General features: G+C 42.0%; 1 protein-coding gene across 1 annotated transcript; it reads right to left on the bottom strand.

Moving 5' to 3' along the window:
* Window positions 1–1815: 1815 nt before the first annotated feature.
* On the bottom strand, window positions 1816–24498 carry TMEM47 (transmembrane protein 47; the record flags this gene model as incomplete). The annotated part of the gene is made up of 3 exons (XM_081997693.1): window positions 1816–2238; window positions 9871–10011; window positions 24273–24498. 3 exons carry the CDS (start codon window positions 24496–24498, stop codon window positions 2060–2062), a joined length of 546 nt encoding a protein of 181 aa, XP_081853819.1. The 3' UTR covers window positions 1816–2059.
* Between the last annotated feature and the right edge of the window lie 3048 nt (window positions 24499–27546).

Here is a 27546-nt window from a genome sequence, read left to right as displayed (position 1 = left end):
AGCAGCTACAAACACTCTCTGGTGCCTGTGAAACAAGCAGACATAATTTTTTCCTCCCATCCTTTCTGTTCTCCAGGCATCGCCATACAATCCCTTCCAAGTCAAGCTATCATTTTGCTCTGTCTAATCTAATTAATCACCACTGGTCCTGGAAAGACTGCTGATAGGGAATATTCTGCCCTGGCAGAAGATTTAACTCCAGCGAGCCCCAGAGTTTCATAAACCACCTCCGTACGTCAGCAATACTTTCACAACAACCTCCTAAAGGCAGCCCTGGGGTCCCACAGTCATTGCAGAGCCCCTGCGCCCCGCGAACGGCGGCACGAGCGCTGGCACTGTAGATGCGGTCTTCGCATTGAGCAACGCGGCAGTCTCCTCCGTGGAACCAGCAAAGCCATTTGGATAGAGGTGGATGTGCGACCCCAGCATATCTGCTTTTGCAGAGGCCCACATAGAATATATTTTAGATTTCGCCATTAAAACAAATAGTTATTTTTAAAGATTAGAATTGTATAAAAATATGTTCACAATTAATTGAAAATATCCAAATAAGCAAATCGTAAACAAAAACAAAAGTGATGCGGATCAAACTCATGTAAAAGTTGTCCCTATTTTATCTTGGGTTTCATTTCATGTGTACAGTCTCTGGATGTTTTAAGTGGGAAACATACTAAGCAAGGAGTAATTAGATGTACATAACCATCAGCCAGCCCATTATAAACCCAGCTTTTAAAAACAAGAGATTACCTCCTGCAGTGCTAATTTTTTAATATGGACATGATGGGGTGTAAGCTGTATTCTTATGATCAGAGACACTCACAACCTACCTAAGTTTTAAGAAATGGCAGTTTAACAGCCTTAAAAAACAATTTTTAGTAAGTACTAGATTACACATGGAATAGCAAGTAGTTATTTCGTCCAGTTCTACCTTAACTTGATGTGAACTTTTAAGCATTTCCCATAAGACAGAGTCTGTACGAGGGCTTAAAGAGAAGACAAACCATTTTACGTTTATTTCGTAACAGCAGCCAAAATTGGGGGTAGAAATCCAAGACTCTCAAGAACGTGTACAAAGTTAGTATTATAACCACTGCATCACAGCTCATATTACATTTTTAAGATGAACCGTCTCTCTCCCTCTGCATTTATATTTGCATTATATATATTCATTTATACTAACAAATACCTTTCAAAAATATAACTGAACTTGTTCCATATGCATTCTTTTCACAAAGTTAAGTGGGTACTTAGGACAACTGCAATTCATTCATGCATTTTTAGATGCCTCGGGGACAGACGAGTTCTTTTTCTACTCCCCCTTATCTCCACCCTCCCAGAAAAATACTCAGAGCTGAGACAACTTCCAACTACACAGTCAGAAGCACATGTCTCCGGGTTTGGATCTCCTTCAACAATCTGCTACAGCTGGCACGGTTATGTCAATTACCAATTCATGAAATCCTGTGTGGTTGGTGGCCTGGGTTTTTGGAGTTTTTTTACCATTCTCCCAGAATACTGCTGAATGCAGATATTAGACAAGTCATTAACCAGTTACATTCACTGCCCTCAACAGAGTCACTTGCAACTAATTCCTTAAGAGCTTTTTTGAGCAAGTAACAAGGGGCCAACACAGCCTATTGTACAAGATGCCATTGCCTGCTTATCAGACATCTGAATCCTCTATGATACGGGGAAACTTCTAAATGGAGCCTATACCAGCTGCTCCCCTGAAGGCAATAGCAGATGCTGGCGTTGCATTCTCATTCCAACTAGTTTTCTCACAACGATCGCTGTCACGTAGATCCTTTTGCTTGTTGTCGGGAAAAATGAAGCTTACGTATCAGCAGCTTGCAGCATCTGCCTATGTAAGATCAACAATCCTAATGTTTGCAGTTCTTTTAAATGGTTGTAAAAGCTGGTTATAGTGTTCACACCCAAAAGGCAAAGGCTATTTTGTCAACAGAGCAGACTGTTTGGTGCTCCACAAGTGTTCTAAAAAAACTGTGAGTTAGAAAAGATGGGGTAATCCTTCTGTTATTTTTCTTTTCATTAAACAATTCTAGTAATAGTCTTCATAGTTCTTAGGGTTCAGGCAATAAAGAATGGCACCCCCAAATGAAAATATAGTTGCACCCCAAGCCAGGCCATAGCCCCAGTTGAACTCATGGTATATTTTCAAGCTGACCGTTTCGATGAACTTGATTGGGTAAAGGACTAAGCTGCACACCTGAAGAACAACTGAAAGAGAAAAAAAAACACGTCAGAAGAGGTCTTAATTCATTTCCATGAAACAAGTAAAACATCACATAACTTAAATTCACATTTAAAACGCTCTTCATACATTTTTAGCTTATAAGTACTGCTCTTTCTGAAAAAAAAATCACCTTCATTTCATCCACAGAGAACAGGGCAGTTCCTCCATATTCCCTCATTGGCGAACAAATGCTATTGCTATGGTATAACAAAGATCCTTCAGATGTCCACAAAATATACAGTGAAAGCAATCTCTTCCCAACTGTTTTCTGTCTCTCCTTTGTCTTTCAGGGTACAGTCAGTTACTCCTTCCATAATAACAAAACTAAGACCACTTGTTCTATAGCTATTGTAAGTCAAAACAAGAAGCAAGAATAAACAAATATTAAGAAATATAGCTCAGAATCAAATCATTTACTTAGCCTAGAAATAATTCATTGTAGTAGGTGATATTTATGTTCAGCAGAGACTCACTGAATTACGTATTTCATATGCATTACTGTGTACTGTAATCAGAAATAATGATATTGTTAGAGAGAATACCAAGGAATCTATGAAGTTTTATCAGTCACTAAACTTCCAACTGGCAAACCATTACCTTCTATTATGAATTTAAGGGGTGGGTCAGAAATGCTTCATGATGAAAAAAAAGCTAATGAAACTGATCAAATCCAAGGCAGGAAAAAAACATCATTGCATTCTACAGCACTGTCTCTGAGAGCCAGATCTCCTGCAGCCTGATCCACACGTCTGCAGTGGAAATCAGCAAACCTGTTAACTATTGTGTTACATCAAAAAAACCCCACATACAGTAACCTGAAAAGGAAAATACACAGATGAAGAACCCCAACTTCCCAAGAAGAATACAGTTTCATCGGCATCCATTCTCTTTTAAATTCAGGTGTACTGTTAATAGCATAATTGGGATCATTGCCAAGGGAAGTAGGTGAAAATTACACTTGGTTTGAAGACAAGAACAAGCTGTATGCTGGTAGTGATTCTTCAGGCCTCTAGTTCTGCCACCCACAAAAGACTAAACAGCACAGGAATGTACAAAACATCCGTTCTGCCCCTCAAATGTACGATATGGCCTTATCGCAATGCTCCCCTCCAGCATTTCACACTAGCAGTTTTTAAAGACTTCAGCACATGACTGTCTCTGCAAAGTACCCCAGTGCCCTGGTTCCAGGCAGGGTGGGCACATCCACAAAGCTAAGCACACGCTTAAGTATTCGCAAGCCTGAGACATACACCGGCGAAAGTTCAATAGTGTGCAAGGTAATGCCATAATAACTACTTTCTTTAACATTGACTGGGTAATTTTTTACAGTTTATTAGGTATCATAAGAAGAACAAACACTTTTTAGAGAATTATTATAAAGCCAGTGCCAATATAAAATGCCAGTGGATAATAAAAAGGAAGACTACTTCGGACTAGAGAAGCGCTTCTGAAATTACACTGAGAAATTACAGGAAAATAAAATAAAGTTAATTATATTTTCCCACTGCTTGAACATTTCACACACTCAAAATCTGTCATTTGCCTTTTCAGTCCCACACACACTCTAGAGTTGTCAAACTGCCACCTTTCACTAGCCTGGAGGCTAACACTCGCCTGTCCTCTGGATGGGGACTGGTATGGGGAAGTGATTTCCAGTGTTTATTACACGTGCTTGGTGATAACACTTCACAAAACACTCACTGAAAATTTCTCTTCCCTACCCCATCCACTTAGGCTACAGACTAGTCTTTGGACTCTTACTTGAGACTGACAATCTGAATAATGTGTGGATAGTGGATTTTCTGATGTGGATACCAAAATCCACAGGATATTTTTAATCCTGAAGTTATTGAAGTGTTACTTCGTGTTATTCCATTTTAATATCATTTTTGTCTGCCAGCTCACAAAATACTGCACAACACTGGAGAAATTTTGACAGAGTATGCTTAAGGGGAAGCACCCACTCTTATGAAAAGATTATGTATTCCAATTCTGTATAATGAGAGCATCATTACACCCAAAACCACCTGACCATATGCTCAGATTTCAGACACATCTTTAAGACCATTCAAAGTCAAATAGGATTTCCTAACTTGAATGGATATAAGCAAGTTCTTCAGTGGCTTCCTGAACGGAGGCTGCAGCATCTCTGTCAATTCAATACACAAACTGCTCTCTGTGTGTGTGTGTGTGTGTGCATGAAGTGCCAACCAAGGAAGCTCTGCACCTTCCCTCAACCTAACACGAAGTATGCTGAATTTTAATCTACAGATTGGAGTTGTCAAAACAAAACAAAAAAGTGATTCTGTTGGAAGAGGAATATGCGGCTAAAGGAGCAAAACCCACAACAGGTATTTTAGATATTTTTATAGTGAGGGTTCCTGCTTTTGCTACTACTGGTCTAGGTACACCACTGAAAAACTCAAAGGAAGTGCAGGCAGCAACTGGCCAGCAGAAACAGCCACAGTGCATAACGCTAAATTTGCACTATTTTTGCCTCCCGTCATTGTTGCTCCCTGTTGAGTCTGAGGGGACCTGCGTAGGCTAGAAACAACAGTTACTGAAGTTATGAAAAATGACTAGTATGACTCAAAAAGATGGTAAAACCAATGCTTGCAACTATTGATCTGCTTCCGATGAATTTAAAGGAACTCCATGCTATGTTGACCTGCTTATGGAAAGTGTATGTACTACCTTTCTTCAGAAGCACTAGTCTTTTCCTGTAGAAAAAAACTGCTGCAAAATAAATGTTTAAAAAAGAAATTCCCTTTCAAAACACTACTCAAAAAAAGACTAGTCATCTCAAACTAGACTATTCACTTCAAGTTTAGACCCATTTTCATGACTAGCTCTATGATAGCTGCAAGACAATTGCACAGGAACAGGTTTACTAGTTTTGCTCCATTTACATGAAATATATGCAATTACATGTACTCACCATACAAAGCATGCAAAAATCACAACAAACACTTTAAAACTAGGGAAATATAATCTTTTTTTCCTTGTTCAAATGTTTGACTATAACAGTTTTGCTGCCCAAACCCCCTTATAATGTGGCTTTCTAATTAGTCTGTATTTATGAAATAGTGGTGCTAACTAGTAAGTTCTGTATTCTGTTCTCTACACCATTCCTCCTGCTCGTTCACATGAGTAAAGCACTTCATGAATAACCAATAGGTGTTGCAGTTTCAAAGATTAACACACATGCAACTGCGATCTACGAAGTTGTTCGTACTTGATACAAACTCTGCAATTATTTGGGAAGCAGCATGAAGAGAAAGGGGGTCCATGCTGATTTTTAAAATATTGCAATAGGCTACCCTGATACACAGGATGACCAGTAATTTCAGCAGGAGGCCCAGTTGGCCAAATGGGGAGTTTCTCAGTGAGTGTGCAAGAAAGGGGCACACAAGAACAGGAAACAAGGACAATGAGAGGAGAGTATGAAAGCACTGTTTCAATACTTAGATACAAAATCAGAAAGGCTGAAACCTAGCTGGAGCACAACATTAAGCTAGCAAATTGTAAAAAGAGTAATAAAGAAGAATTTCCACAGGTGCAGCAGTTGCAAAACAAAGTTCAGAAAACATATTCATACAATGATGGTCAGGAAAGACAGTCTAGTGACAGATGATGCACCATGATGCCTTCTCCAAGACCTCTGAGTGACATGGTTTGGGAGGGTGTCAGCAGTGCAGGAACAAGTTAGGGATGACTTAGACTTGCATCCATATCTATGGGGACAGATGGGATTGACCCAAGGGTGAGGAAGGAGTTGACCAATGTGATTGCAAGCCCTCTATCATCTATGAAGAATCACAGTGATCAGGAAATATTCAGATGACTGGGAAAAGGTTAATGTTTTGTCCACCTTTAAAAAGGCTAGAAGTGAAAAATCAACAGAATTATAGGCTGGTCATCCCCAACTCAATCCCTGGAAACTTTATGGAGTACATCCTCGTGGACTCCCTGTTTAAGCACATGCAGAACAAAGCAGTAATCAGTAGTGAACATGGATTCACCAACCAAAGGACAAGGGTCCAGAGAGCTGCCAAGATAATCGGAAGCCCAGAACAAATCATCCTTAAGAAGAGGATGAGGAAGCTAGGTTTATTTAGACTCATGGAGAGGCAGCTAAGGAGCAATTTCAAAGCAGCCTACAGTTACCTGAAAATAGCTGCAACGATGATAGAAAAAAAACCCAAACAACCCTACTTTTCATAATACCAGGTAACCTAAGATAATGGCAATGGACACAAATCTCCATTCAGAATAGACATCACGAAAGAAAAAAATATCATAAAGAAGGTAGTATGGCACACCAGGACAACATGCTTGGTGAGGTTGTGGAATCTTCATCCTTGGAGTTCTTCAAGACTGGTCTAGACAAAGCTGCAGCCAATTGACCTAGCGTTAGCAACTGTCCCACCTCAACTAGGAACTTGGACTAGATAACCTACACAGCATCCTTCCTACCAATATTTCTTTGACACTATGATTCTTTTTGCCGTCCTGTAGCAACTTGCACTACATGCTACTGAAGTCAGTCCTACTTCTTCAGACCATTCCATCAATTTGTCGTGATCAAATTCTGTCCTCCAATGTATCTGCAGTTTTTTCTAGCTTCATTGTAAGATTTGACAAGCAGACTTTTACTCTCTCTCCCACATCATTATGAAAATTGGTAATAGCACAGAACTCAGAAGGCAATACTGCCAGACAGCGCTCTTACTCTCTGTTAGAACGGAAAGATACATCCTCTAAGTATTGTCCACATATTATCCGCCGTCGTTTTTTTTAATCCTTCACCCATATACTTTCACTTAGCATACACATAAGAACATACTGTGAACTGTATTAAAAGTTTACTAACCTCAACAGGTTGTTTTTCTAAGCGTTGTTAAAACATAGCCCCAGAAGGCAAATACCTTTTAAATTACCTTTTTCGTTGGCTTTTATGGACTTTCAACAATTACACTTTCTCTTTCTACCTCTAAATTAAGTTGGTTAGCACTCAGTTACCTGGTAACCATATCATGAGACTCCTACACTGACAAGTTTATGAAACTGGACTTTGAAGATGCAGCTTTTGGGGCCAGTTTGGTTCATGAGCATTAAGACACCACAGCAAGTACATAAGCTAGTGACCTCTACTAGACCAAAAATGTTGGGAAGAGCTGTATGAGACAAGGTGGCTCCACAGAAGAGTGTCCTGCAACTGCCTCTGTGCTCCATGTTTTTCCATTACCTGTTCCTCCCCGCATTACACAGAGCATGTATTTTAAACACATTCACATCTGTTGATCACTTACTGTGTTATTCTCAGTATCTGTGTCAATATTTTTTTTTGTCTCTTCGCTCTATCATCTCTTCCAGCCCTAGTCAGTCAAATCTTCTTCCTCACCTACAGAGTCACTAACTGAAACCTGAAGCTGAGGAAATAAAAAAAAAATCAAAACTAGAAGAAAAAAAATGCCTGAAGCCAACTGTTTGGACTCTAAAGTGCCTGGAAACCACTTTTCCATTTTGTCCTTTCTGCCACACAGTGATTTTTTATGCCCGACACCCATTATCATTAAATTTCTCTGGGCAATTCATCTGGTGTCCTTCCTCCAGAGGCAGGCAGAAGGTTCCTAACCAGAGTCATACAGAATATTTTGTCATGTCAGCAGATTCACAGGTGGCGGGGGTGGGGGGAGGGCGGCATTTATCCTCAAAGACTGTCTGTGACATCCATAGGTGAAGGTTTGAATACATGGACAGTTGCAGAAGGGACAAACTCCACTCCACTGCAGTCTTAACCTTCCCCTCTTCAGTAAGGGATTCTCTTCGTAATTCTTTCAAGATATGCCAGTCCATATTCGCATGTAAAAATAGCCGACATCAAAGACAAAATCTGTAGGAAATTACACTAACAGTGTCAGCATCAAATCCCAGAAGGATTCTTCCTAGGTATGCCAGATAATGAAGAAGAATGGGGCAGGCTGCCTTGGTCTCATCATCTCTCTCCCTATATGCTTCAGGTCATGGCTATCTGAAATGCACGTGCACACACACACAGAGGCAAAGGAAAGAGGTGAACACCAATATATTTTCCTTTTTGCTGCAGGTAAGCATTAAGTCCCCCTTCCCCCCAACTTCTGTAGTAAAGACTAGAACTAATTTTATGCAGATGAGAATAGATTAAGCTTTAAGCCAAACAGCAGGATTTGGTGATTTTTTTTTTCTTTGTTTCTTTTTTTAGTACAAACTTAACTACATACTAAATGAGCAATATGGCAAGATAGACAGCATATGGATGAACAATTACTAAGTTACTATATTTAGTTACTATACTTATGGGAAATTAAGCCAACAGCCGTATCAGAAACCACTACAGAAATTCAATAATCCCTTTTCCTTTGAAGTCAACTGCCCAGCATGCTTTGTAATCTCAGAATGAATACTAAATTTTACAATAATGCCACCAGTGCCTTTATTTATTCAACCACGCCAGCAATGGGACACACAGAACTAAAAGACAAGATTTCTGCTCAGGAAATCCGATCCTAGGTTGCATTCATTTCCGAAGAGCAAATGAGATACACCTTACCCACTCTCTCTTGCGCAAATAACTGCAGCTTACGGCGCTGCGGCTCCGTCACGGTGACGTTAACAGCAGGGGGCAGCAGGAGCCTTCCCCGGAGCCTGATTTCATCCCCGAACGCCCTGCGAATTCTGCGCTCCTATCTTTTCATAGCCTTGTAAGTGGCTTGGTTTTTTAACACATCCCGAAGACAAGGTTCTGTCATCCTCTTCATTACGGGCTATCAGAAGGGGCTTTAAGCTGCTGGCTCTAACGCAGATATGAGTGACAGGATGAAGGCAAACCACGTTTGGTGAATCTCAGGAGAAACAGGAACATCCGTGCTGACTAAGCCCCAGAACGCCAGAATGTACAAAAGGAGATGATTTGATATTTTAATTATACCTCACTGGACCAGACTTACGGACAATTCAGATTCATAGTCTCCCTTAAGATTTTGTGATAGTCTATATAAACTGTTCTATTTTCATGTTTTTAAAACCAAACAGGGACTGCACTGTGACAGCTTGTTAAATTAATAACTAAGTAAGCAAGCTGACACAATTAAATTAATTCCTCATGGCACAGGGGCATATATAAACACTTTGCAACACAACCCTATTTATTTTCACATTATTTTCAAGGGTTCACATTTAAGCATTAATTTTCCTGTTTTAAAATTGTAAAAGGAAGAATATTAAAATAACTGAAATGGCTTTGCATGAAGAATAAAAATGGGGACACCAAGCAGCACAAAGTCACAGACTAAAAATGGTGCTTTAACATTTATCCTCTGTAGTTGCCCCTGCTGCAGGTACTTCACAAAACAGTAAATAGAATGCAAATAAATACTTGTTTATGAATTGATAATAGTGCAACTGCAAAAACAATTAATGCCGTGCAGAACCAGTACCCTGAAAAACCCCACCAGACTTAACACAGAAGTAAACCAAACACCTCTGAATTAGTATGCAGAACAAGGCACGTCTTCCTTCACAGAAGTGAAGCCGCTCTCATGAAATTTTCATAATGGTGCCGGTAATCTGCTTACCTGCAGCAAAGAGCATGACAGCAACCGGTCTGTAGAACCGCCTCCGAGATCCCACGCAGATAGAGATCAGCCCAACCAGGAAAGCTATGAGAATGATGGCAGCACCACCCAACAGCAAAGCAAGAGTAGCTATCTGCCAGTCTAGAGGGAAAAAAATAATAATACAGTTTCAGTAAAACGAGCCCATAGGCTTGACAGAAACGGCAGAGTATGAGGAGCGCAGAGGCCGCATCAAGGCTCGGGTCAATAAACAACTGTGCTCTGGATTTCTTTTCTCCTAATTAGTGAAACACCTTTATACAACAGACGCAACTCAAGAGCAAAGTGCTGCAACCTCCCACGCTTTTTCAAGGCTTAGTTGGCCTCGTCGGGATTTTGGCTCCATTAAGACTGAATAATTTGGTACCCTGGTTTTGTCCAATTTAGAATGAGAAATTGAGGCTGGGTCAGGATGAGCTAGCATGTGTTAGCTGACCCCCAGGCTGTAATAACTTGCAGAAAAGAGTAAGTCAAACCTCTGCTTGAGTTGATTAGGGTGACATAGGAAGGGAAATGCACGGAGGCTCATCATAGACACCTATCACCTGGGAAGTACCAAGGCCATATAACATGAAGAGCAAAACCAAAAGGAAGGAGATGCTCAAAGGAATAAAAAATAAATCATTTTCAACACTAAAAAAAAAGGTGGAAGTCAAGCCATTATAAAGGCAGTAACGATCATTAGATGCAGACTGAGTCAAACCGTAAGTCGACTTTAAAACATCAGTTAACCTAAAGTGTCAGTTTTTCCTTTTCTTCCCCCAAAAGCAACTTTTGGATTTGGCCCAGCGTATTTTCTAGTTATTTTCATACATAATGGATGCAGCAACAAACAACATCCTTGCAGTCTTAAATCACATAAATCAAAACCCATTTGCAAGCTGATGGCCATCACGGGTCTATACAACATCCGAGATCTAACTTCAGAGTTTCTGTATGATTTTAGAAAGGCACGGGCTTTGTGCTGCCTCTCTTTGCAAAAACAGCCTCGTCTCTCGACAATAACATGCATCAAGAAAAGGAATCAGATCACTATTTACTGTTTATCACTGCTGTTTAGTAGTTTAAGAAAGATGATGTAAAATCAGTTTGTGGGGAAAAAGACCTAGGGATCTAACACATCTCATTACTTTGAAAATACCAGTACTCATAAACTATTCAGATTAAATTGGCCAAATGTGTTACAATAGTTCAAAGAAAATAAGATTCATTATTTTCAAAATAAATTTAGAGATCTTAAGGTTACTAAAATAAGAACAAAAGCAAAAATCCACATTCTCTTTTTGAAAAGAGCAAAACTCAGTGTTTTAAAAAACAGTACATCAGTTTCAAGAGGGATCTAATCTGCTAAAGATACCGGCAGTGCAGCTGTGGGGTTTGGGAATGGAAGGCTGGCAGCTATTATCACCAAAAAGCCTTCATATGTTATATGAAAAAGGATGAAGGAGATTAAAAGAAGAAACTGAATAGAAGAGCTACAAAAGCATTGCTAAAAAGGAAAGTTATTTTAAAGGTGTGTTTGTGCAAGTACACACATTTATTTTCATTCCTTTTCGAAATCCAGGCATCTTGTTTACTAATACTTCAACCTTCCAAGCTCTTTTACTCCTTGTTTTCATACTGGACCAAAACCCAAGGCTGGGAACAATCTCTCATTCTCCTACCTTCAGCATGCAATCTCTAATGTCAGTTTGCTGGGTGTCCCACTGCTTCACTATTATTGGGATGGAAATATGATTTTAGTTATGGATGGGAATGTTATGAAGAGTGCTTTTTAATGTTGACACAATCCTGCAGAAACACCATGTGGTTAGTGTCCTGATGATTTAGAAAGTATTCTTCCAATATCAGAGTGCATCACAGATATAAAATACAGAAATAAACAAACAGAATGGACCACTTTGGAATAACACGAAAGGAATCCTTGCACTAGAAAATTACACAAAGACTAGACACATAAATCCACGTCACTCCAAAGTTAAAAGCCATACAAAATTGATTAAATAAATCAAAGTGCCAGGTGGGAAAACTCAGAAACTAAGATTTTTGAAAGCCACTGCAAATAATAAAATATTAAATGTTATCTTTGCATTGATCAGATGCCAAAGTCTAATGTAAACAAAAGGTGTGCAACATTGGAGTAGTAACTAAGTAGGAAAAAAGTGAGTATCCTGTTGCTCTCCAAAACCACATTGGCAAGACCACCAATCAAGTGAAAATAACGACGACAGAGATGACATAAGCATGGGGTTAGAATATAGTTTAGCTTCCAGGACAGATATATCTATGGATTTCGGAAAGGTTAAAAAATAAACAAACTACCTTACTATAGTACTGACGTGGGAGGTAAAAGGATAAATCAGTGTTGGAAGACACCTACACTCCCAACTAAAAAAGAACTGTCTTAGTTAAACAAAATTAATTTCTTGAGTAAGAGAACCCACTCAGTGATGTTGACAGTAAGACAAAACTGAGGTTCTTAATGTTCCTCACTACTAGCTGAGGATCAGGTACTGAACGTTGTGCTCTGGGCCACAATGTCTGGAACCGCCTCTTTATTTTAGCTCCAGCCTCCGCGTACAGGAGCATGAAATGCCACCAGCCTTCATCTTCAGCTGCAGCTGAGAGGGATTCTGGTTAAAGGACATCATGAAAGTCAGACATTAGTGCACAACAAATACTGGGCTCAGTTTTTCTATACTGCCTACCATGGAATCCACTTGGGTAAATCTCCTTGTCATTTTAGAAAAACCTTAACTTTCAATTCTGAAAACCATTTGACCTGGCGACAAAATAAAGCTTATGTTGGATTAAGCACGTAAAACCCTCTGCATGGGCCTTCTACTTAACAGCAATTATTTTTTAAGAAAAAATCCAGGCTGCTGGACTTCATACAAGAGAAAAGAAACATCCAAAGAAAATTGAATCACTACCTCCGAAGGAAGAACGCCCTGTAAGTTAGATAGCTACAACAATATAACCACATACAACAAACACAGTTTTCTACAATAAAAATCTGTAGTTTTCCTCAGACTACCCAGGGGTGATTTATAATACACAGCATCAAAACAGGAACAGCAGGCTGCTCTGTTACAGAGTGTTACTGGTACACGGAACATGAACATCATGAGCCTGCTTTAGAGCATCCAAACTACGCTTGCACCGTTCCTCGGCATGCACCAATCTTGCAAATAAGTTACTATACTCAGTTCAGGAGCCTCAGCAGTTCAGTGAAACTGCTTGTTCTCACAGAGACGGAAACTTGCATAAACATGAGAAAAATGGGACCTTATAGAGGATAATTATTAGTTTCCTGGATTCAAAACACAATTTGGTTACACTTTAAGAATGCACATCAGTATTTTTGACTGCGCATCGCTACAGTTTATTTGCACTACACATCCACTAAGAAAAATGTCAGTAACTAGTAAAATCGCACCCCCACAAATTTGAATAAACTTATAGATTTTAAAAAGCCCTGTCAGCTCACAGTTGTGCCCAAATTAAGTTGCTTTGTTGGTTTATAACTGTAACATCAACAGAAAGCATAACTTTAGATTTTTTCAGTTCTCCATCATTTTAACAATATGTTAAGGATTACACTGATAATGCCACCTATCCCATCCGAACAACTAGAATTAACGTATTTTTGACAATCATTATGTAATTCAAGACAGATTCCTTAAGAAAAGCCTCACTTAACATATATTATTTTTAGATCTGAAAATCCAAACATGTTTTTGTACTGCACAAGAAGCATCACAATGTCTATAACCATGGGAAAAATATACTGTGATGATAGCATTTGCATAATTTTTATTATAACAATCAGCCTATTAGTTTAGGGATGTGATTTCAATATTTGGAAATATATATAAATATGAACCTAGGTACTTCACACATTTTCAAAATGTATATGCCGTACTATTTCTAAAAATTACCATCTTCAGTAAAAAAATAAACAAACCCCCAAACCACAACGATAATGTTTCTTTTCGGTTAATTTCTCATACGTAAGTCATACATAAGTCAGTGCATTTTTGTAAGGACAGCTTGGTCTCATCGCTCCTTGGAAATTCTGCCTGTTCCTTAATGATACGGAATCACAGTGTTAATTGCACATTGAAATGTGTGACTCTCCTCCCTTCTTCCTCCCAAATGAAATGACCTAAGGCTTTAAGCTGTATCTTCATTTTTAATCAAGAGCAGTTCTATCTGCTCTATTTCTTGGGCAAAATAATACTTCAGTACTAGGATAAAAATCACGAAAAGCCATAAAAGAAGAAGAAAACCTCAAAGTTCTGAAATATTTGTTTTAATAAATAGGTAATCTGTTAACACAAAAAGGGCAATGCAAAAGGCTAGCATTATCATAGAGTTCATGTTTTCAGCAAGTTCTCCCAAAATTAAATATTTTTTCTATATGGTATTCTACAGTAAAAGAAGTGGTGGACATAAAAACATGTTGTGGAGTATGTGAAACATTTGTGTATGTGGATCTTTCAGATTATGTGAGTGAACTGAATTAATCTCAAGAAACAAGTATTACTTTCTTTCATACCATGGTTCTCCACTGAGTCCTCTCATAGAGAGAGAAGAAAGAAAATGCATGCAGCTGTTACATGATGAAGGTAATGACTGACCTTCTAGCACTAAACAAAACCTCAGTAAGAAACAAAACAGAACAACGCTCTTAGGTAAGTTTTTCTGACTCATCGCAAAGCTTCCACTTATCACATACCTGCCTTCAGCCAATAAATATTCTTAGAAATTGTAATAGAACATTTAAATTTGAAAATAATGAATTTGAAAGAATATGTCAAGTAAAGCACAGAAAGGTGATGCACCCACACACAAAAAATTAAATATAACCCACTGAATGTCATAACAATCAACTGGGATAAATAAGATAGCTAGAGATATTCCTAATTTCTTCATATTCAAAACTATTTCTAAGTTTACAAACACTCATCAACTTAGCCACCAAATAGCTAACAAAAGTTTAAAGTGAGCGATTATATAAAAACACAAAGGTAGAATCTAGTTTCTGAAGGTGCATTTGTCACACGGTCGGTAAGATTTCCTCTTTCTTCAGCGCGATCAGATGCACAGACTTCTGTGGAAGGCCAAGCTCCACCGAACTCAGTGGAAATACTGAGCTAAAATAAGTACGGCAGTCACCATTAAGTGCTCGTATTAAATTATTCCACAGAATTCAGTCCTTTGGAACCTCACCTGAGCCAAAACGATGTTTTTTTAAGGATCTGCTCAGATGAATTCTGCTCTGGATGAAGGAGATATTGGCTAACGCTGGGAAGCTTAGTGTCTGTAAGTTACTCCTCCGCTCTTGTACCGTTGGCACCACAAGTACGGTCTTTGGGGACTCTGCAGTGTACAGTTCTGCACACTGCGGAGAGAAGTGCTTGCTGCCAGGATCTGTACCAAACCTCCATCAAGTTGCTCTAGCCACAGCTTTCCACAGTGGAGCCTTGCACAAAAATCACAATAAACGCCAATTTCCTGCTTGTTGTCAGTTTGTATAAGTATGCTTATTGCTGCTAGCTGCTGCAGAGACACACTCTGGCTTTTACATTTTCTTTTTATTTTATGGATTGAGAATAAGATTTTTCTAAAGTATGAAAACTACTTCTGTGTGGATCCTCAAATCATTTAGACACTTAAAAAGTGTTACCAGGTCTGTGGGAATCAGCCAGCTGTGGCTGAACACATAATTTACTTAAGACAGAACTCAAACACTCTACACCAAGGCTTTCTTCTGCAAGCCATGAATTTGAACATATGAAATAACTATGAGAGGTCACAGATGTTGAAAAGAAGCTGTTTATGGAAGAGACAAAGAGTTTGCAGCTGCTTCTTCAACAGGATATTTACATACTGGGCTATTCCCTAAGAAACAGGGGAGAGAAGGCGGCAGCTCTGGCAAGCCCTTTTAGCAGCCTTCCAGTACCTGAAGGAGGCCCACAAGAAAGCTGGAGAGGGGCTTTTTACAAGGGCATGTAGTGACAGGAGAAGGGGTAATGGCTTTAAACTGAAAGAGGGTAGATTTAGATTAGATATAAGGAAGAAATTCTTCACTATGAGGGTGGTGAGGCACTGGAACAGGTTGCCCAGAGATGTTGTAGATGTCCTATCCCTGGAAGTGTTCAAGGCCAGGCTGGATGGGGCTTTGAGCAACCTGGTGTAGTGGAAGATGTCCCTGCCTATGGCAGGGGAGTTGGAAGTAGATGATCTTTAAGGTCCCTTCCAACCCAACCATTCTACGATTCTATGAAATCAGTCTTCATTGACAAAGCCCTCAATAACCCGAGTCTTGTATAAAACACAGGTGGGCTTAAGAGTGAGGCTTTCTCATAGCTCTAACTCACCAGGATTTTGACAACACACAAACAGATATTTGAGCATTTTATTCTGGGTGTCAAAATCGCCAAGTGCCTCCTGAGGAAAATTCAGAGGCTCCACATAAGGCACCAGTCACTTCCCATGTACTGTACAAGATGCTTGTAGGATGATGTAGTGTTGCTGATGCTGAGTGGAGAGTCATTTAGAGCCAGTCAAAGAAAAAAAAAGAACAAGCACAGAGACATGTCCAAAAAACAACTAACTGGGTCAAACCCATATATGCCTGTGTCTTGCCAAGACAGAGAATGCTAATGGCTAATGATGGCAGCTGACTAATGAAGGAGGAAAGGCATGCACCTCCTTAGCTGCAATACACCAGGAGTTAGAAGACTTCTTAGAAACAGTTCTGGCTCCAGCTGAGAACTCTAGACTAGAACCTCTGAGGGTAGACTGAAACTGCTCTCCTCTTCCATCTGCTAGACCCAAGCTGGAAAAAGAAAAACATGAGATCTATGGGGTCTGTGAATAAATAGGTAGGAGGGAATCCAAATCTGAGTCTTGCTTTGAGGTGCCTCTGACCTAACTGGTCCCTTCCAGCTTTCCGGTGCTATTTACAAACCTTTCCACTGACATATAAAAATACCTGAGTGCTACCGTAAGACAGCCCATGCTCAGGGGCCTCTTGGCATTGAGGGAAAAGTCCTTAGCAGTCACCTACAGAGTTGCGTCCCCCTTGCTCAGGCTCCTCCTCTGGCTTTCCTTTTCTCCACAGCAAGATAAGCATGATCAGAGGGGAAGAGACTGCCTCCATTCCTGGCAAGGTAACAGGCCACTGGCAGGACGCTCTGGGCAGTAGGTGCTCTACCACCTACCCTCCTCAGCCTGGGAAGGACATGCTTGCTAGGTCAGAGGACTTATCAGGCAGCCATGGTGCAGACTCCCCTCACCCTTCAATGGCAAGCAGAGCTCCTCTGCCTTCCACTTGAAGATGCCACTGAGCAAGCAGCGGACAGTTTAGTTCCCAGAGGAGTGAGCAGCACACAAAGAAGAAATGGTCTCAGTTTCTCAGGAGGATCTCTATGGCAGTCACGTGTAAGATACGGACTGCAGTGATCTGCCTGGTGTCTCCATGTCAGCTGCCACGTTCATCAGGCTCTGTGTGGCCCCGAGACTGCTGGACTCAAACTTGTGGTGGTGTCAAAGCACACAGAAAGTTTTATCTCCTGTCTCTACAGGAGACCAGACTGAACAACAGAAGCAATAAAAATATGGTAAGCAACTCTGCTGTTGTGCAAGAGAGACAGATTTTGCAAGACAACAAGATGGTCTAATGCCTGGGGAGGGGTTACAGATGTATGAGCAACTTGAAACATAGCAGGTGCTTGCTCATCTGCCCATGACACACATCTCTCCTGAAGATTAAAGCTTACATTCCTTACTCCTACAAAATATATACACTTTGGGGTTTTTTTTTGTACAGCTGCTCTCTGAGCCATGGCCTGCCTGTATTTCTAAAATCCTAGAGTAAAATTCTTTAAATGAAGTGGATCTTCAAATAAAGAGTTAAGTGCTGCCATTATATAGATCTTTATTTTTTTATTTAAAGGCAACACGCATTGCACATCACTTTTGCCAACAGAGGACTTCAAGACAAGCACAGTATTACAGAAAGTCATGTAATCTATAATTCATTCACAGAATAGTACAGCATGTACTCGGGCATCTCTTCCATTGGATACGTGGCATTCTTCTGACATCAGCTTACTACTATGCCATTTTAATTAGTGGCTACTCATTCATTCAAGAAAAAAAAATGCACACGCCCACAACTCCAAGAACCTCACAAAAACCTGGAAATCTTAGAATTATGTCATTAGGAGAGAAGTGTAGGAGATGTGTTATACAAGCTTTTCAAGAAAATCTCCCCTTTTCTGACCTCTTCTATATATACTACTACATTTCAGCAATCTGAAGAAGGAATAAGTACACTTCGCATTGGAACAGGAATGTAATTATTTCCCACAGTTACTGATATTCATCAAGCAAACTGGCAATCTTATGCAATTTTCAAAACTCATTCCATTGTTCTTTGAGAAAAACAATTAGCAGTTAAAATAGTTCAAGGAGTACTTCCCATCAAAACGATGGGCTTTATATTACAGAAATAGAACAAGTAAAAACACATAAAGCAATACAGCTGGAGAGACTTTACCCCACCTCCCTGCTTGTTACCTTGAATCTTATGTGGTCATCTTTGGCCACAAATCAGTAACAGAGGCAAGGTTACTCTCTACGTGATTCTAAATATAAAATCTCATCAAATATTTAAACCACTTATATTATCCATAACACAAGGAACATCTTTTAACTTACTGGTGCAAGACTTCTTTATTAAATAAACAAGACTGAAGACAACAGGATACATTACTGATTTTAAAATTCCAAAGAACAACAGCAGTAACAATAACCCACTAAGGCTAGAAGCATTTTTTTTTTTTGAGTGTTGTCAATGACAAGATGTATGGTGATCTTGATCTGATCAGATAAATTCACACAAACTTCACGCATTACACACGAATGTGCTGTAGCCACATCTCTTACATTGTTGGAGAAGAGTGGCTGAAATGGTAGCCTCAATCATACTGAAAGCTTCAGACTACTGAGCAAGAGTCATAGACCTGCTGCTACTACAGACTGTGGTCTTGGGAAGTCTGAGACTAAAATAACATGTCGATTTGTAAAAGAGGGAGCATACCTTAAAATATTCTATCTGAGGCTCCTGTGAGGGGCAGTTAACAAATTCATAGAATCTTTGGGTTGGAAGGGACCTTTTAAGGTCATCTAGTCCAGCCGCCCTGCAGTGAGCAGGGACATCTTCAACCAGATCAGGTTGCTCAGAGCCCCGTCCAACCTGACCTTGAATGTTGCCAGGGATGGGGCATCTACCACCTCTCTGGGCAACCTGTGCCAGGGTTCCACCACCCTCACTGCAAAAAATGTCTTCCTTAGACCTAGTTGAAATCTCCCCTCTTTTAGTTTAAAACCATCGCCCCTTACCCTATTGCAACAGGCCCTGCTAAGAAGTCTGTCCCCGTCTTTCTTAAGCATTCTGAACACATTTAAGGAGCCAGGTAGACATCAGGCATAAACAGAGTATCAGTCATCACAGAATAATTTAGGTTGGGAAGAACCTCTGGAAGTCATCTAGTACAGCTCCCTGCAGAAAGCGTGGCCAATCTCCAAGTCAGACCCAACTTCAAAGTTCAATCAGCTTGCTCAGTGTCTTAGACTGTGAGTTCGAAGTAGTAGTATGGCTTTTGATTTCATATCCACCTTCAGATCAAGCGTTGGGAATGATTATTAAAGAGACTAATATGCAAAATGACAGACTACAGTTTTCAAAACCAGAAGGAATGTTTTATTAATTCCTCCTTACATTGTATAAGCTATTTTTTTCAGACTTAGTAAAATTAAGTTTGTTCTTATGTTATTTTATAGCAAGCTATCAGCCTTGCTGAGCTTTTTACAAATATGTGTCAACATCAACTCTGAGCAATGATCCAGATCTTCTAATGAGGAAGCTGCTTTTGAGCTAGCAGTTTCCCCTTGGAACAACTCCTTAGATTCAAGGCAAACAGATACCATCCAAGACTATTGAGCCATGTTAATTCAGATACCTGCATCTAATGTATAATTAAGGTTAAACCCCTTCAAGTGCTACCATATGAGCAGCCTCCGATGCTTTCTTTATTTTAAGAACAAATTAGAACAGAATTATAAGCATAAAACTACACTCAAGTTGTTTTACTGCACCGTGCTGTAAGTTAAAACCTTTATGGTTTGTTCACCACTAAGTTTAAACATGTACAGGGAGCCTGTTGCACTTATTTCCTTGAGATTGTTTTGTCTCTCAAACATTCATGGACATTTCTTAGAGTATAATCTTATGGAACACTGAACGTTGCATAAACAAATAAACAGGTTGAGAAGTAACAAAGTCATATGCCCCCCATAAACCAGAATGAATACAGTTAACCAGTGTGAAACGATTCAAACTTATTTTTATACATGCTATTTTCACAATAAATTGAAATGTTGAAAAGGTGCCATTGTTTTCTTTGAATAGCATATACATATAGTGAAGCCAAAATACATGTTTACCTGCAGATCAGATTGTATGGAACCATTTATGTCTTCCGCATCATATTTGCATATCTTTGCTTTAAAGAACTATAATGGCTGCAGTCTATTGCATAAATTCAAATTTACTGTTATTAATTCTGCAGGAAGCAGACAACTACCTGTACAAGTACAGACACATCAGGCAGCTGTATGTAAGATGCATTTAATTTTAAGCAGATGCTGTGATAGAAATAAATATTCATACATAACTCTTGATAAATTTGTAAACGAACCATCACAAACTAGACATAATCCATTTCAAATGAGGTCTACAAAAACACATTTGTGTAAGGACATCAGAGAAACACTTGAAACCCTACAAGGTGGGTTTTTTTTTAGTTTAGCACATGAGTTTAAAATACAGCTGACTTAAAGACAACTTGTTCATTAGCCAAGTTAAGCTTTGATCATAGAAAATAATTTTATGTCCAGACAGCTAGTGAAACTGTAAAGCAGCATTGCTGGATCTCAAGATTTTAATCATGAAGCTTTCCATACTGGCAACTTTGTTATTTTTTCAGCTCCTGAAGTTGCTGTTTGTGGGAATTTTAGAATTACATCAAGGGAAGAGAGAGACAAGGGATATGCAAGAACACCTTTCCAGCTCCTGCAATTAAAGGAAAAAAAATTGAACAGGTGATTTACATAGACCCTAAAGACTCAAAAAAAGTTAACATGAGATATTTTATAATCTTAAGATTTCCAAAAAATTAATTCAACTCACTATGTTACATACTTGAACGAGCAATACTGTGAAGTACTTACACAGCTTTAAAAGCAGTACAAGAACAAAGGATTGCTTGCAAGCTATAAAAAAAAGCCCTCAAAACTGAATGAATGAATGCAGGAACACATACTCCAGGCACTAGCAATGCTGAAGGAAAACCGAGGATTATTTCTTGCTATGGCAGCCAATGCAATCACGCTCTGTACATTTCCTTCTGCTCTCCACTACTAAGTTGCCCTTTTGATAGCAGTCAGGGGTCCTACATCTAATTACAACAAAGGTTTTTAATTAAACCTCGAATATGCTTTAACAGCTTCTAGCATGAGCTTGCCCTTGATGGTGCCACTTGAGGTGCTCTCCTTCAAGGGATGATGAAGTAAATCTCTTAAAACCATGGGTGAAGATGCCTTTTTCCTGCGTGTAGTACTGCTTTTCACAGCTAGCTAGCTACAAAGCTGCTTGCACCATTATCAAGCTAAAAGAGCTTTCCCTGCGGGAGCTCTCCACTACCTCCAAAATATACTGCTTGCTGGATTCTTGATGTAGGAAGAAAGTGCACTTAAAATATTAAGGCAAGCACACAAAATGGTCTCAAATATGAACCCAGTCCAACTTGGTGAACTTACTGGGAGCCTTCCCATTGACTTTAATGGGAATTGTAACACACTAGCAGAAGGCAAAGGGAGAACAGTACAGTTTCTCGTATTTCGGGTCTCCTCAGAGTGCAGCATTGTGTGCCAAACGTGAGGAAAATGAAGGGTTTATTCCAGTCACCTCAAATAAAACAATCACTCGCTTCTTCCCCAGTAGCTTGTGAAACCTGGCTCCACTAAGACTGGAAAGCATCTAAGAAAAATGAGTAAAGCTCATTCAAGGAACTTGAATAAAACCGGACAGGCAGGAATTTTTTTACAGAGGGTAGAAAAAGCACCAGGGGAGGGCAAATTTTCAACACACAGTATCCAACAAACCTACATTTCATTCCTATCCATCCTCACCCATTCATCTTCCACCTTCCCATAAACAGACAAGGGGACGAATAAAGCAACGAGAGAGATCAGCGTCCTTATACGCTGTTCCATAAGCTGTCCTGCTTTCCTAATGTCCCACTTGTGTATGTGTGTGCCTATACACAGGTGGATTGAGGGGGGACACCAATAAGGTGTGTGCGGAGGTGGGGGGTTGACTTGAAGCAGATTCTCATTCAAGCCATCTGAAAAGTCTTTCTGCAATCAAGGGGGTACTATTTCAGGAGACAGAGAGAAGGGGCAAAGGATTCGTGTTGCTAAGGAGACACGTAGAAGCTGACATTCCTACATAAATTTCCATTTATACTGGGGAAAGCTCTCCAAAGTTTGTATAGATACCCTGGTAACTGATAGAAACCGACATTTCTTTACAATTCGTTTTGTCACTGAGCGATTTAAAACAAAACCCCAAACAAGATTCAAACCCTCGAATATTACTCCACACAATGACGGAAAAAAAAAAAAATAACCACAGCAAAGGAACCTGTGCAATTCCTGCTCAAGCAGAGATCAGTTATTTCCCAAAACCTATACAAGGATTTCAGAGAAGTGAGGAAAAAGGAAAGCATCTAGAATATACAGTCAGCCCCTTGCCTTCTTTCCAAAAACACCTTGCCCCTGCATGATTTACCCAACTGGCGAGCGCAGTGATCCAAACAGATGATTTAGCAATGCAAGCGAGTGTGTGGGGAGGACGGGGGTGGGTGGGGATGAAAACCGGGGCGGGGGGAAGAGGCTGGCTTCATTTGTCAGTGTTTCTATTGGGACTCCAGAAGTTGCTATCAGGCATAAAGTAAATAAAACAAGTCGTGAAAACCGAAACAATTATGATACTACAAAAGAATTTACTGAAAAAAATAGTCAACAGGCAGCTTGTTTATATCATTCACAACTCGTTTTATCAAGTACTCCAAGCAATAGTGAAATGTCAGTAAAAAAAATAAACTATGACCAAAGACTTCAAAAGCTGAAGAATGAAGGAGCATCAAGAAACCAAAACAGGGAATGCGGCAAGAAGGCAAACGAATATGAAATTAAAAAAAAAAAGCATGATCTTGGAGGTCCTTTCCAACCTCAACGATCCTATAATTCTATGAAAGACGATAGGAAGATCAGTGCTTGCTAGAGGGAGACACGCACAAGCACACTCGGGGACGGAGGGAGAGCCCGAGTCCAGACCTCCTCACTCGGGACAAAATAACATGGAAGCCCCAACTTTCCAAGACTAGTGACTTCGGGGGGTGGGGGATTATCAGATACTTTGATCCCCTACAGCTTCTCACTGCATGAGAACAACTGCCACACGGAAAAATAATCAAAGCTAGTCCAAAACTCCGGATTTTTTGTGAAAAACGCAAAGGCACATAGGAAATCAGTCGCTCCTTTCGCTCGCAGCAGCCAGCCTCGCACCTCTCCCGCACCCCGGAACACCTCGCCGGCGGAGGGGCGAGCCGAGCAGGGACCCCCGCGCTGCCCCTCCGGCACACGCTGCTCACAGGGGCCGCCGCCGCCTGCCCCGAAGTCCAAGCCAGGCAGAAGCGGGGCCGGGGCGGCGCAGCCCGCGGAGGGTAAGCGCAGGGACCGGGCAAGCAGGGAGGAGGATAAGGATAGACGAAGAGGGTCGAAAAGGGGAGGGGTGCGGAGGGAGGGAGGACAAAGGTGCCGGGGACTTTTCCCGGTGTCGGTGGAGACGCGGGGCGGCAGCGGGCGAGGCGAGGAGCCCGGGGAGTGAGCGGTCGGTGGCGGGCGGAGCAGGGGCCCCGCGCACCGCTCCGAGCCCGGTGGGGCTGACCCCGGGAAGGGGCTGGGACACGGTCCCGGGGGAGAACAGGGGTGAAGGAGAGGCGGCTCGGAGGATTCTGGCGGGGTAGCCAGGGCACGGAGGGGGGAGGGGATAGGGTAAGTCTCAGCACCCGGCGTGGGGCCGGGGTAGCGGGAGGCGGCCTGGGCCGGGGCAGAGGCAGAAAGGGCCGAAGGAGGGACGGGGCAGGGGCGAGGCAGAGGGCGGCTGCGGGGTCAGGGTGCCGCGGCGGGGGGGAGCGGAGCCGGGGCGGGCCGTATCTCACCGCTGTGCAGCGTCGACTCGCAGATCCAGCTGTCCAAGTTGCCCGGCTTGCGGCAGGACTCCCAGAGGGACAGGTAGTACTGGTGGTCCGCCGTCACCCAGGCGGGGCTCAGCACGGCTCCCAGGTCCAGGCACAGCGCCAGGAAGATGCACACCAGCCCCACCAGCTTCAGCGGGGTCAGCACCGAGACGCGCACCTCCTCCATGCCGCTGCCGGCCGAAGCCATGGGGCCCGGGGGGAAGAAGGAGGAGGAGGAGGAGGATGCGCTGCTGCCGGCCCCGAGGGGAATAGGAGCGAGAGCCCAGCTCCGCGCAGAAGGGGCGGGAGGAGGGAGAAGCAGCGAGACCAGCGCTGACTAACGGCGGGGAGAGGCTTTCACAGGCGGCGGGCAGCACTGCTCCCTCCCTCCTTCGCCGCGCTCCCGCCCCGGTGTACCAGGTGCAGCAGCTCTACCAGCCCCCGCAGCGCCTCCCTTCCCGCCGCGCTCCTCCCCCTGCCCGCGCTCCGCCGGGGAAGGGGCGAGTGCCGCCCCGCCGCGCGCGGGAGGGGGCGTGGCCCCTGCCGGCTCCGCCCCGCCCCGCCGGGGCGAAGTTTTGGGAACTTCTCTCCACCCCCCCTCCCTCGGCGCCGCAGGCGGTGCCGGGAGCCGCTCGCGCCGCTCACCGCCCCGCCCCACCGCCCGCGAGCGGCCTCCTCCACCGGCGGCCCCGCTGCCTTCCTCGGGGCGCCGGCCTGCCGGGCCGGCCCGCCAGCGTGCGCGCCGTGACCCCGCGCGTGTGGCCAGGCGTCACGCGTGGAAGCGACGGGTGTCCCGGGCGGGGCCGGGGCGAGCCGTGCTGTGCCGGGGAGGACAGCGGAGGCTGGGCAACCCCGGCCCCACCCGCCCCCGCTGCCAGCTCCGCGTTAACGCGCCGCTGCGGCGAGGAACCGGGAGAAAGGAAAGGCCGCCTCGGGTTCAGGATGAGCGGTGTCTGACCTTGACTCCTTTTCTGAAGGGACCGTTAAATCGCGAGATACTTAGTGGAAGGTTTAAAAAAAAAAAAAATTCAGCATTTTAATTGTTGGTGCTTGCCATTCCCGCTTCCCTCTCCCATCAGCAGCGTTCCTGATCCCAAATTAAAATCTTGAGGAAGGATGAGTACTTAGCTCGCTTTTCATTTCATCTCTGTTTATTTTGTTTAATTAGCATTACGGTGCTGAGAATGTCAAGGGCAAATGTTTTGGTTAGTTATTAAACATGGGTACGAGTATAATTCACTGTCTAAAGCAGCTTTCCCTCATGAGAGAGAAACACAGAGGGATGAGAAGACAGAGCACTGTGTCCATTAAGGATTATTAAAAAAGAAGAGGAGGAAGATTCAACTCGCAGATCGGAAAGCGACTGCTGCTACTTACATTTGAGGAAGAACTATAAAATGGGAAGGGAAAAATCAAGCCAGGAAAGCCATCATCCAGTGAATTCTTGACAGGGAAAATCTGCCCCATAAGTGCTAGTTATTATACTGCTGTTAATATTATTTAGCTTTTTTCCCCCCTCTCAGCTTCAGTTTTCTTTCTAAGACCATGATCTTTCTTCTAACTACAGGAATGTTCTCATTAATTTCAAAAGGTACAGGACTAGATCCTAATGGTTTACACAACTTTCTTCCAAGTTTCATTTCATTCTGTTCATAGTCCTTTAAGGCAGAAACAGAAAGAATATTATTTGTGCTGCAAGCTCCTTGGAGCACAGACAGCATTGCTTTTACGGCTGTTTATATGAGTTAGCATATGAGGTCTAGTCCTGATGTCCCAGAGGCATTAGGTTAGAGAACACTTACAGGTGTTGCAACAATTTCTCCTTTTCTCAAGTATTTAGGTGCCGCCCCTGTTGAATGAAAACACAACCACCAAAGCTCAGTACCCCGATACCTGATAGTAGGTCTATCAGAGTGCATACACAAACTGTGTGATGTTGGCAGAAGGTAGCTGTATTTCTAAGGGCTCTAAGCCATAGGTATTTGTGAACCGACAAATGCCAGTCTGTCATTAATCCTGAAAAAGAAATGCATCACCGTGACCTGTTACTGCTAGAACTTGGAAGGAAATTAGATGTTTGGATTTGGGGGCTTCGGGGGTTGTCTGCATTTTTTTTTTAATGTTTTGTATTACTTCAGTAGGTGTGTAGCAGGCATTAATATGTTAGACAATTAGTTTGTTTGAGTCATGTTTCTATTGCCTCCCAATTGTAAAATGTTAATCATTGGAAGAAGACAGCAAATGTAATTAAAAAAAAAGATAAAGGATTCAAAAATCGGTAAAAAAGCATAGGTATGCCAAGCTAAACACACTGTCTCAAAACTGTATGAAATGCAGAACCATGGTTCTGTTACAGTATTCCATAAAAAGGAAGAGAAAATGTCAACGGATTACTAGTATATAATATACTCATATATACTAGTATACAGTACTATATACTGGTATATATTATACTCAAATATACTAGTATATAGTATACATGAGTATACTATATATATGAAAACTTGGGATGTTATATACAGAAATAGCACTGGTGCCTATAGTTAATATTGCCACCCCTTTCTGTATAAGACTCAATTTCTTTTTACTTTATTAAACCTTTGCTGTTTGGGCTGGAGTTGCCACTGCAAGATACCTGCCTCAGGTTGTGTCATGGTTTAACCCCAGCCGGCAACTAAGCCCCACGCAGCCTCTCGCTCACTGCCCCACGGTGGGACAGGGGAGAGAATCGGAAGGGTAAAAGTAAGAAAACTCATGGTTTGAGACAAAGACAGTGTAATAGGTAAAGCAAAAGTCGCGCACACAAACGGAGCAAAGCAAGGAATCCGTTCACTACTTCCCATGGGCAGGCAGGAGTTCAGCCATCTCCAGGGAAGCAGGGCTGCATCAGGTGTAATGGCTTCTTGGGAAGAGAGATGCCATAAGCCAGAATGTCCTTTGACCCCCTCCTTCTTCTTCCCGCCAGCTTTATATGCTGAGCATGACGTTATATGGTATGGAATATCCCTGTGGCCAGCCTGGGCAGCTGTCCCGGCTGTGTCCCCTCCCAGCTCCCCGGGCACCCCCAGGCTGCTTGCTGGCAGCCCAGCATGAGAAGCTGGACTGTCCTTGACTGCTCAGCAACACCCCAAAACATCAGCACGTTATCCACATTTTCTCATCCCAAATCCAAAACATAGTGTCACACTAGCTTCTATGAAGAAAACTAACTTCATCCCAGTTGAAACCAGGACAGGTTGATTTTTTTTTTTTTTAA

Source organism: Phaethon aethereus, assembly GCF_964289735.1.
Source record: "Phaethon aethereus genome assembly, chromosome: 1".
NCBI classification, from domain to species: domain Eukaryota; kingdom Metazoa; phylum Chordata; class Aves; order Phaethontiformes; family Phaethontidae; genus Phaethon; species Phaethon aethereus.
The sequence above is the reverse complement of the archived record's forward strand: the minus strand, read 5'-3'. Positions and strand labels throughout refer to the sequence as shown.